Raw genomic sequence first — 11,616 nt, 5'->3', positions numbered from 1 at the left:
ATAGTACAAGAAATACCACCACGTTTCCATCACATCTTTTGTATACACAAGACTTATCCGGTTACTAAATCCAAAGATCTGGATTACTTTGATAAACCGGATGTTCCAAGACCTTGAAGCTTTGCCTCAGTCCATAGACTGATTGAGCTTGCACACAAGATGCTCTTAGCCCTTTACAATGAACCCTTCTGGCTGCTTTATATGGATGCTTTCTTCAAGACTTCCATTAAAGAATATTGTCTTGGCATCCACTTGCCAAATAGATAAAAGAATCCGGATAGACTTAAGCATGGCTACCAGTGAAAAAGTTTTCTTTTTCATCAAGCCTTGCTTTGAAAGTTTCTACCTTCCTGTCTATCCCTCTTTTCCTAATATAGACCTTTTTACACCTCCAAAGGCTTTTACACCATTTGGTAGTTCTACAAGCTTCCAGGTTTTATTAGAATATATATATTCTAATTCTTTTATTCATTACTCTTTGCCAAGATGTCCGGAGATCAGGTTCATGTCCTCACTACAAGAAAATTGTGATTCTACAACACTTAAACGACAACGTTTTTTTTAAAAAGCGTTGTCTATTTTTTTTTAACAACGCTTTTAGTGAAAAGCGTTGTCTATTTCATTATTTTCTTATTAATAGACAACGCTTTTCTAAAAACCGTTGTCTATTAGTGATTTTTTTGGATCAAAGACAACGCTTCGTAAAAAGCGTTGTCTATTAGCCTTTTTTTTAGTGTCTATAACAACGATTTTTAAAAAGCGTTGTCTACTGTCAAGTTATCATCTCAATCTTAAGTGATCTAGACCGCTTATCTTAAGATCTGACGGCTGGATCTTCATCCATCTTCATCACAATATGGACGGCCCAGATTAAAGGAGGAGAAAACTTAGTTTCCTTTTACCCATGCGACGACGACACAGTGCTGGTGATTATTCGCGACATCTCCTCTCGCACAGCTAGGGCACACGACCTCCCACCGCCGGCCGTCTCTTCTTCCTCACCACCGGCCGACAGCTCTTCACTGCCGCACAGACCCCTCTCAGGAATCGGGAAGTGCGGTGGTGGATTTCGCCGGCGATGACGACGCCCAACAACCTTCTCAACTGCGAGCCCACACCCTCCGCCCGACCCTCGGAGGCAGAGCCATTACCTCGGCACGCCCATCGCCACCCCTTCCTCCTCCTCTTCCTCCGCTGCCTAACTCCTTCAAGGGTTGCTGCTGCTGCCTCTTCCTACTCCTCACCTTCCTCCAAATTGTTAACTCATATGAACACATTGCATCTTTGTTAACATTTCAACGACTGAGGCTTCCTCCAAGTGTTTAACGTCAATATCAGTGATGCTTATCAAATCTGAATTATTTTTATGCTGACTACTAACAAATGTGTCTGTTTTAGGTTGGGAACTTCAGAGTGGAACCACCAGGGTTATTTCGTGGCCGAGGAGAGCATCCAAAGGTCATATTTCCTTGTCATGTATCTACTTTAGTTGTTTTTGGCTGTCTGGTTTGATTTCAATTTCAAGAATCCTGTTATCTTCCACTGACTTACTGTTGGTTTTCTATGATTTTAGATGGGAAAACTAAAAAACAGAATTAAGCCAAGAGATATTACAATCAATATAGGAAAAGATGCACCAATTCCGGAATGCTCAATACCTGGTGAAAGGTAAAGTAGTTAACTGAGAAAAACTTGAGTGAAGAAGGAACCAAGTAGATTGAACTTGTTGGTAGTTGGTATAGCCTGTCAGAGTCAAATTACATTTATAGGGGTCATTCTTATTTCACAGTTTGATTATTTTCAGATGGAAAGAAGTAAAACATGATAATAATGTCACATGGTTGGCATTCTGGAATGATCCCATAAATCCAAAAGAGTTCAAGTATGTCTTTCTGGCAGCGAGTAGTTCATTAAAAGGGCAAAGTGACAAAGAGAAATATGAGAAAGCCAGGTTGTTGAAGCTAAACAGTTTCTTTCTTATTTTTTCTTGAATGTATAATTTGAATGTGTTTTGACCTGTGTACTATGCTTTCACTTCATAGGTAGCAAAAGCAAGCACTTATGGTTTTCTGATAGTCCTCATTCATTAGTGATTGTCAGATTTTTTTCACGTATATGTTGTTTGACTTAATAGTTTAGTCCTGCATTGTTATTATTATGTTGGTTATGTTGGTTTCCTATATGTATGTGTAAGTTCATTTTTCACTTGTTGTACAATTTTATTGCTCTTAACTTAGCATTAAGCCATGTTCCATGCATTGGCGAAGAGGCTATGGATTTCATATGATGCAGTGACCTTGCCACCTTCTCATCTATTAATGTTACAAAATCTTTCTTTTATGTTCTCAAACAATCATTCTCCACTCCTAATCATGGAAATGGTGATCTCTCTCCTTAGTGATCCTGATGGCAACTACCATAATCTGTGACCTCTTATAGAAGTTTTACAGTCAAACTTGTCCACTGTGTCTCCCCAAGTCATGTCCCCTCAACACCCCTCTCCTATCCGCCTTTGACGATTCACCTCATCTCAACCCCACTGCCTAGTGTTGTGCATTGCTTTGAACATATCCAGCATCATCTTTAAAGTGGTTACCAATGCATGCAAATATTTGATGGTGTTTTGGCTCAACATGCTACTTTCCAAGATTGTGGGCCTTGTATGCAGTAGCACAGCTCCTCCTAATCTTAATTTCAGTGCTAATCCTGATTAAGAAAATCTCATCACTCTTCTACCTGTGAAACTCTTCCTCCTTTTTGCCTTCCTGTGAATCCCTCCTCATGTATCTAAATATGAGCATCAAATCTTTTGATTTTGTGAAAGCATTGTACTTAACGGTATCTCTATGCTTCAGTGTGAGGGGAGGTTTAGTACTAATTGGTAAGTCTCAATTGGTTATTGTGTTCAGGGTGTAATTGTTCATTTTTCTATTGAATAATACAGTTTTGTTCCTCTTATATTTGTGTTACAGGATTATATACAAAATATTTGAAGAAACTATACAAGAGATTTTAATAGTAAAGATCCAACAAAGCGGCAAATAGCAGTGGCAACTTACCTTTATTGATAAGCTGGCTCTCAGGGCAGGCAATGAAAAGGTATCAATCCTATGACCAAGGTGTATTTTTTTAGGTATTGTTGATCCTGTTAAATTGCTGGATTTTTGTCTTTTGTTTTTCTTCTATTTCCAAGTCATCTTATTTACCTTATTGATAACGGTATCTCTATCCTTTGTATTCTCGAGAAGAAATTGATGAGGTGCGATCGGAGTTGGCAGAATGTATGCAAGATCATGTTTATGAGTAGGTGTGCTCAAGTTTATGTAAGTTCATTATCATGTTTTAGCTAAAGTTTATGTAAGTTCATTATCTTTAGCAAAAAGCAACTTCTTACTTCTTTGGAATCCATTTTCATCTATGCTTGTCTTTCCCTTCCAATGCTTAGTACATCTTATGAGATGCAATCTACCCTTGTTAGTTTTTTCCTATACTCTTAAAGTTAAAGAAATGTTATGAGATTCACTACTTGTCTTTGTAATTATCTTTTCACTACTTGTCTTTCTAATGTTATGAGATTCACTACTTGTTTTCTTTGTCTTTTGAGTTCCATAGGTTATAGCATTCCCTCTATGCCTTTGCTTGTGTTTAACTTTATGAACCTGTAAAGTCAAGATCTAAGACTAGGAAGTTGAAAAAAAAAACAAGGTTAATTACTAAAGTTCTGAATAGATCTGTTGAAACTTAGAATTGTATTATTTTGGCATTTGATATTGTACTTTTCTTTTATTATGACACAATATTTATGAATAAATGACTGTAACAAGGCTAGCAGAAGATTGATGTATATTTATCAAGATTTTGATAAAGCTATTGTAGATATATATGCTGACCTGACATGATTAGCTTGATTTAAGTTAAACTAATGGTATTTATGAAAGATATATAGGTAGAGAAGGATGCATATTGATGTGACTTAAATGGCATATTGATGAAAGATTTGTAATGGCAAAATTGTTATTTCATCCTTCTACAGTAGCTTTCAAGAAGTATTCAAAACTTAATTAAACTATCTTATAGATAAGATAATTTGCCTTTTCGCAGTGGGATTTAGTTATCATCACTATGAGGTTACTCTTTCATCATATTGCAGGTTTACCACCCTAACATCATTTCAAACAGAAGCATCTGCATTGACCATCTCCAAGGTTCTCTCGATTTGCTCTCTTCTGACCGACTCAAATCCGGACGACCCTCTTGTTCCTGAGATCATCCACAGTTAAAGCTAGATTTCGTATCTAAGTAATTAAACATAAGCTTCTAAAGAATATAAGAAAAATAAACCAAGTTCATAAAATAGTGTATTATTCGATAAGATTATTTTGTATTTCTCAATCCAAATTTATTATTGTATGGTGTGAACTGTGACCTTTGTTTCAGCTTTTACCACCTAAAATTTCTTTTGCATAATATTAATGGCATTGTTTTATGTGACAGATACACTGTGGTAGGTGTTTTGTCCCAGTCTCAAGCCGACAATCCTTTTTGATCAGTATATCTAGTAAAAGTAAGCATGCAGATTGTTGTCTTCGAGGTCGGCTAGCTATTTTATACTTTTTTTTGTTTAAATTCGAATGTCACTATCTACTTTGAAACAGAACTATTTAGTCTTTGTGTATAGTTGAATTCTCCTGTAAATACTAATACTTTGTAATTGAATTCTATTGTTTTGGTACGAGTTTGAAATCATTAGTTGAGCTAATTAATGTTGTTTTATATGTCAAATTCAAATATAGGCATTAATAGTTTTGTAAATATAAAAAAAATAATTTTGTAAATAGATTTTTTTTATTTTTATTTTAAAAAGACAACGCTTTTAAAGCGTTGCACAGGTGTTGTCTTTGCCAAAAACAACAACGCTTTTAAAGCGCTGACAATGATGTTTTAAAAAATACATAACGCTTTTAAAGCATTGTCTTTGCTACAAACGACAACGCTTTAAAAGCGCTGTCGTTGAGCGTATCTTTAACAACAACATCAATTTTACTGACAAAAAGACAACGCTTAAAAGCGTTGTCTATTAGCTTTTTTCAAGGTGCTCCAGGGATCGAGTCCAAAACTCTCCCAAAACATGAATCTTTTAGGTCGCAAACAACCCTCCCACTACGATTTAGGCACTATCTCGCAATTGTGTATCATTTGTGATACGTGATGCGCTTTTCGTGGTATCTCATCTGTACATTGGTACTAGATTGGACATGTCTTTATTATTTCCTTAAGAACAAATTTTATTATGGGCACATGATTTATTACATAGTCCTTTTCTAAAAATCGATCATCGATGCTAATAATGACCTTCCGATTTTTAAGACTATAAACCTACTTTCATTTCTAGGATAACCCACAAACAAGTGAATTCTCGTCCAACTTATCATTGTCTCTTCAAAGATATGTGGACTACTGAATCCGAATATGCTTCAAAATAGCTTACGCTTATTCAAAGAATTCTATACGAGTAGAGAGTTATGACTTGGAAGGTACTATGTTCACTCCGCTTCCAGAGCATATCCTTAAAATGAATTTGCATCATCAATCTCCTTATTTCTATAAGAGTCTTATACCTTCTTCTACACCATTCAGGGGTGTACCAGTGCTTAGTTGGGATTGAATCCCTACTTCGATAAGTGACCCTAAATTCTCCCAAGAGGTACTTGCCACTACGATCTTACCATAGTGACTTTTACTTTAACATTTCTCCGCATCAGCCTTGTACTCTTCGAACTAATCAAAGTACTTAGTTTTGCGGTATATTAAGTAAATTTATTTGTATCTTGAATAGTTTAAATATTCAATACTACCTCTTGTCCGGATAGTCATAGATCACACAAATCGAATGAACCAATTCCAATATATCTTCGACTCCATACCCCTTAGACTTAAAAGCTTCTTGGTTATTTTTCCTTCCAAGTAAGACTCAGGTTGGAAAGATTTCCACTACTAATAAATCCAAAAGTTCATCACCTACCAATGAATCCTACTCAAGTTAATATAACCTAGCCTTAAGCCAAAGATATAATTGGTTCATTTTCAAGGTTACTTTCTAGAAGATGTGTTACTAATTTCCATTTGTTGTATCGTGAGAGTTATCGATTTATAAATTGTCAACCAACGATCGTATCGTATAACTTCCTCTTTTCTTAATAACAACTTTGTTATTAAAAGAGGCGAATATCAATTCTTCAATAGTTTAGAAACCGAAAACTAGTTCTTCTAAGTGTGTAAAGACAATTACTCAAAATCCATGTTTTATTCTTATCAAAAGATAAACATCTCCCACTGCAACAGCTACCATTTTTACAGAAGTGCCCATGTAGACGGTGTTTTAATTTTCATTTAGTTGCCGGGTTTCCTGGAACCCTGCAATGAATTACGGCATTCAGATCTACACTCCAGGTTCCGGTAGATAACACCACTAAACATGTTTCAACTAATTAATTAAATACACCTATATTGTTCTTAGTTCTAAGAAGACAGTTTACCTTAATGTCCAAGTCCTATTTCCAATCATTACAATTGGGATTACTAAGTCTTTCTTATAGTATGATTACTAGGGATTGACAAACATTTTAAATCCTAAGAATCACAAAAATACTTGGTCAAGATAACTCCTAAAAATCCCCATGAATGATAGTGTGGACGATACAAAATCGAAGAGGAGATTTTATTCATTAATTTTATTATCTCGCCAACTTTACTTTATGATTAATAAAATTAATAGTTGATCCGTCTTTGATCAAATATTTGGTCAAAACTTTGAATTTAAAAAATATCGATTCCTCAAACAATATTATTTAAATTCACCAACACCTCAAAACCGCGAATTTTCATGCCACGTTAGTGTGGACGATACAAATTCAACATTTGTAAAAGGAGGATTTTAACCCATTAATTTTATTATCTTGTCAACCTAACTTTTCGACAAATAAAATTAATAGTTGGTATCATTCGTCACACAAATAATAGCAATGACCCGATCGGGAGGATACTATTAGATGTGTCTAAGTGTATACCATTACTGACACTAAGTCCATTAATAAGATTATGCCCTTCCGTTGGGAAGATCACACGCCTTAATTAACTTCCTATAGTCATCCAAAATGGAAGTCTGCTCTAGTGATCCACAAACAAGCTCATCCGCATGGAGGAAGGCACTCGAGCCAACGCCAAGCTTGTTTGCATCACTTACAAACCAGTAATGGAGACCATGAGATTTACTTAAAAATCCCTCTCCCACTTAGTTATTTATAAATGAGGAATTTTAACTATGCTAGCCTACTAAATATGTAAACTAACATGCACACACAGCACAATATAAAAGAAATAAATAGAAAAATCTAATTTTCAACTATTATGGCTTTTATCTCTTGTTGTCCTCCGTGTGTTGTCATCCCAAGCTGCTGCCATATTTGGCCACTGCCACCGGGTCTAGCTGTCGCATCCATCTTGCTCCTTGTTCCGCTGCGCCTATGGTCCTCTAAAAAGTTCCACGCCTTGCAAGATTCGATCCGCGACATAAATAGAATTTTACATTTTTCGATCCTATATTCCTCGAAGGAATGTACATGTAAACTAGATCGAACATAAAATAAAATTTACATCCATCGATCCTATATTCCATAAAAGGAATGTACATGTGACTAGATCAAAAAATAAAATCCTAATAAAACTAAATACAGCTCCTGCTGTATTTTATAATACAATCATGCACACACATATAAATGCCCTTGACATGTCCAAGGGTCCAATCACACACATAATAACTAAAAGCCATAATAGTTGGAGCCTGCAACCAAAGAGTTAGCACATCCTACTATTATCCTGCCTAAATTATGTATGACATGTGCATAATTATCCTAAATACCAAATACACAGAGGCAAAACCCTAGCTCTGATACCAATTGTTGGTTGCTACTCGGAAAACCTAGAGGTTCCACTGTACAAAAATTTTGTACAAAGGTCTGACCTTTTCCTAGCTACCATGTGTTCTTTTAAATTAAATTTTGGATCGCCTGCGGAACTTAACACGTTTGATCCAAAACTTAATTTATTTGTTCTTTTAGGTTTTGACTTGGATCTCCTGCGGAACTTAACACGTTTGATCCAAATCACCTAAGTTATTAATTCCACTAAATATTAATTTCCAAAATTGGTTCCCAGTACTGACGTGGCGAGGCACATGACCTTCTTGGATATGGGAGCAACCACCACCGACTAGACAAAACCTTTTAAGGAAAGCTAATATTTAATTTCCTAAAATAACTTTAGGTCAATCGAAAAGAACAATCAAATCACAAGGAAAAGAAAAACAAAAGAACACTATATCGAAAACAAATTCGAAACACTAGAATCGTATGCCTCTTGTATTTAGTATTATTTCCAAAAATAACTAGTATGATGCGGAAAGAAAAATTACTAGTTATACCTTTTAGAAAGACCTCTTGATCTTCTACCGTATTCCTCTTCTAACCTCGGACGTTGTGTGGGCAATGATCTTCCGAGATGAGAACCACCTAGCACCTTCTTCTTCCTTACAAGTTTCGGCCATCAAAACTTCTCCTAGGATGAAGAGGTTCGGCCACCACCACCATGCTCCAAGGGATGCTAGAAACAAAGCTTTCTTTCTCTTCTTCTTCTTCTTCTTCTCTAAACTTGATCCAGCCACCATATGAGTCTCCACAAGAAGGATGAGGTTCGGCCATCAAAGAGAAGAAAGGAGGAGAGGATGGCCGGCCACACCAAGGAAGAAAAAGAGAGAGGAAAAATAATAGAGTTGTTAGCCATGAAGGCACCTCTACCCTCTCTTTTATAATCCTTGGCCTTGGCAAATAAGGAAATTTAAAAAAAAATTCCTTAATTCTTTTTCCATTGATAAGGAAAATTTATTTAATTAAAAATAATTTTTTCTCATCAACTGACCACTTTAAACCAAGCAAAGGAAATTTAATTCAATCAAGAATTAAAACTTTCCTAATTTGTTTCCGGAAATTTTATAAAAAAATTCTCTAATAATTTTTCCCTTCATGATGGTCAATAAAAAGGAAATTTTATAAATTAAAATATTTCTTTTAAACACGTGGATAAAAAGAAAGTTATCTTTAAAAATTAAAATCTCTTCCAATCTACAAATAAGGAAAGATATCTAATCTTTTCTTAATCTTTGTAGAAGCTTTATAAAAGAGATATTTAATTTTTAAACTCTCTTTTAAATCATGAACATGATTAAAAGGAAAGTTTTTACCAAAATTAAAATCAACCTTTTAATCTACAAATAAGGAAAGAGATTTAACTCTTCTCTTAATCTTTTGTAGAATCTTATAAAAGGAAATATTTAAAATTTTAAACTCTCTTTTAAATCATATTATCCACATAAGAAAATTTTAAAAAATAAAATTCCTTTTTATTTTAATAGGACCGGCCACCTAAGCTTGAGTTCAAGCTAGGGCCGGCCACATGAATTCACCCATGAACCAAAACATGGCCGGCCCTAGCTTGGTCTCCAAGCTAGCTTGGCCGGCCCCCTATAGGATGGGTAAGAATGTGGGTATAGGCGGGTATAGTACTCTATAATTAAGAGGCTACGATAGGGACCGAGAGGAGGAACACATAACTTAATTTTATCAATAATAATTCATTCCACTAGAGAATTATTATTGAACTACCGCACCAATCCCAAATTACATTTTTGGGCTCCTTCTTATTATGAGTGTGTTAGTCTCCCTGTGTTTAAGATAACAAATGTCCACTACTTAAGTAAGTTACTGACAACTCACTTAATTAATATCTAGCTCCAAGAGTAGTACCACTCAACTTCATCGTCATGTCGGACTAAGTCCACCTGCAGGGTTTAACATGACAATCCTTTTGAGCTCCTCTTGGGGACATTCTCAACCTAGTATCTCTAGGACACAGTTTCCTTCTATAATCAACAACACACACTATAAGTGATATCATTTCCCAACTTATCGGGCTTATTGATTCATCGAACTAAATCTCACCCATTGATAAATTAAAGAAATAAATATCAAATATATGTGCTTGTTATTATATTAGGATTAAGAGCACACACTTCCATAATAACTGAGGTCTTTGTTCCTTTATAAAGTCAGTATAAAAGGAATGAACTCAAATGGTCCTACTCAATACACTCTAAGTGTACTAGTGTAATTATATAGTTAAGATAAACTAATACCTAATTACACTACGACCTTCCAATGGTTTGTTCCTTTCCATCTTGGTCGTGAGCTACTGTTTATAATTTATAAGGAACCGATAACATGATCTTCTGTGTATAATACCACACACCATGTTATCTTCAATATAAATTAATTGAGCAACTACATTTATCATAAATATAGACATTTGACCAATGTGATTCTTATTTCTAGATAAATGTTTATACCAAAAGCTAGGCTTTTAGTATACATCCTAACAATGGCTTCCAACGGATAGTTGTGAATCGATTGGAATATAACCTCAATCGATCCACGGCGACGACGGCGTGAGAAACGACTAGTTTTCTCAACGTATAAAACACGGGAAGAAACTGGAAAACAAACAACAACGAAAACATACTGTTCCATTGCTCTCCAAGCCTTTTGAAAGCTCTCAAGTGATCAAGATTCAAAGCAAAGGGTTCAAGCTCCTCTCCACTACGTACTGAAATCTCACCTGCAAAGAAGAAGCTGGTTAAAGCTAGTAATCCTTCTCTACTTCTTCTTTGTAGCGTTTGTGATATTTATTTTGAAGAAAAGGGAGAGGTGTATTTCTGTTAAGGTTTCTCCACCTTCGGTGTGATTCCGAGAAGGAGGGTTTTTGATAGTGAAAGAGTGTGAGTGGTGTGGATCCTTGGACTAGTCACCTCCTTGAGGAGGTGGATACCAAGTAAATACCAGTGTTAGCATTGCCTTCAGATTTTCGCTGTGCAAAACAAAGTTGGTCAGCAAAGAAGTGAGCCATTCACCCCCCCTCCTCTAGCTCAACCGATCCTAACATATATAACTAGTGATAGTAATTTCTACGTTTTCTGCGCATCCTGAGATCTTCACAATTGTTATTTATTTCTTGAAATAGTTCAAAATCACAAGATCCACGCGATTGTTATCTATTTCCTAAAATAGAATGAGATCTCTATTTCCTAAAATAGAATGAAATCTCGAGATCTGCGCGAGCATTATCCACTTTTACCAAAACAAACAGAGACATTGTCTTCAGTTGAGAGCATCATTAAGTCGAGGGTCACCGAGTCGGGGTGTAGCTCGGGGATAAACAACTTGGGGTCGAGAATGCCATGGAGTCAAGGGCTTCTGATAATTGAGGTCATACGGACTCGAGGAACTTTTTGGCTCTTCCTTGACCTTGCCCGTCATCTTAGTAGGACTATTGACCTCCCTATACACATGACATTCTTTAATTATCTCCAAGATCAACATGTACTGCCACTTGCACTTCTAGATTTACTTGATGGATGAATCAGATGAAGACCGTCCACCTCTAGAATTATTGATCCAACCATTTAGATATCTATATTATAAAAAAACAAGTGGATTTGACTAAGTACAA

At 35.7% G+C, this 11,616-nt stretch overlaps 1 protein-coding gene across 5 annotated transcripts; it reads left to right on the top strand.

The window, feature by feature from the left end:
• The first annotated feature begins 906 nt into the window (after positions 1–906).
• Positions 907–4,730, top strand: LOC121970928 (DNA topoisomerase 1 beta-like). Of its 5 annotated transcripts, none has more exons than XM_042521951.1 (8): positions 907–1,213; positions 1,399–1,458; positions 1,574–1,668; positions 1,805–1,951; positions 2,973–3,099; positions 3,249–3,323; positions 4,151–4,299; positions 4,495–4,729. In XM_042521951.1, exons 1-5 carry the CDS (start codon positions 1,079–1,081, stop codon positions 3,043–3,045), a joined length of 510 nt encoding a protein of 169 aa, XP_042377885.1. In that variant the 5' UTR covers positions 907–1,078; the 3' UTR covers positions 3,046–3,099; positions 3,249–3,323; positions 4,151–4,299; positions 4,495–4,729. The 5 variants fall into 5 exon arrangements, 4 of the variants coding, with proteins under 4 accessions (XP_042377885.1, XP_042377886.1, XP_042377884.1 ...); XM_042521952.1 differs by having other exon boundaries at positions 4,151–4,205; positions 4,495–4,728; XR_006109034.1 differs by having other exon boundaries at positions 907–1,327; positions 4,151–4,730.
• Positions 4,731–11,616: the final 6,886 nt, after the last annotated feature.

This window comes from Zingiber officinale, chromosome 4A (genome assembly GCF_018446385.1).
Source record: "Zingiber officinale cultivar Zhangliang chromosome 4A, Zo_v1.1, whole genome shotgun sequence".
NCBI classification, from domain to species: Eukaryota; Viridiplantae; Streptophyta; class Magnoliopsida; order Zingiberales; family Zingiberaceae; genus Zingiber; species Zingiber officinale.
The sequence above is the reverse complement of the archived record's forward strand: the minus strand, read 5'-3'. Positions and strand labels throughout refer to the sequence as shown.

Coding starts and splice junctions, on each gene's coding strand:
- LOC121970928 (XM_042521950.1), top strand. CDS start 1,079: ATGACGACGCCCAACAACCTTCTCAACTGCGAGCCCACACCCTCCGCC. Junction 1,459..1,573: donor GCCGAGGAGAGCATCCAAAG/GTCATATTTCCT, acceptor CTATGATTTTAG/ATGGGAAAACTAAAAAACAG. Junction 1,669..1,804: donor TGCTCAATACCTGGTGAAAG/GTAAAGTAGTTA, acceptor GATTATTTTCAG/ATGGAAAGAAGTAAAACATG.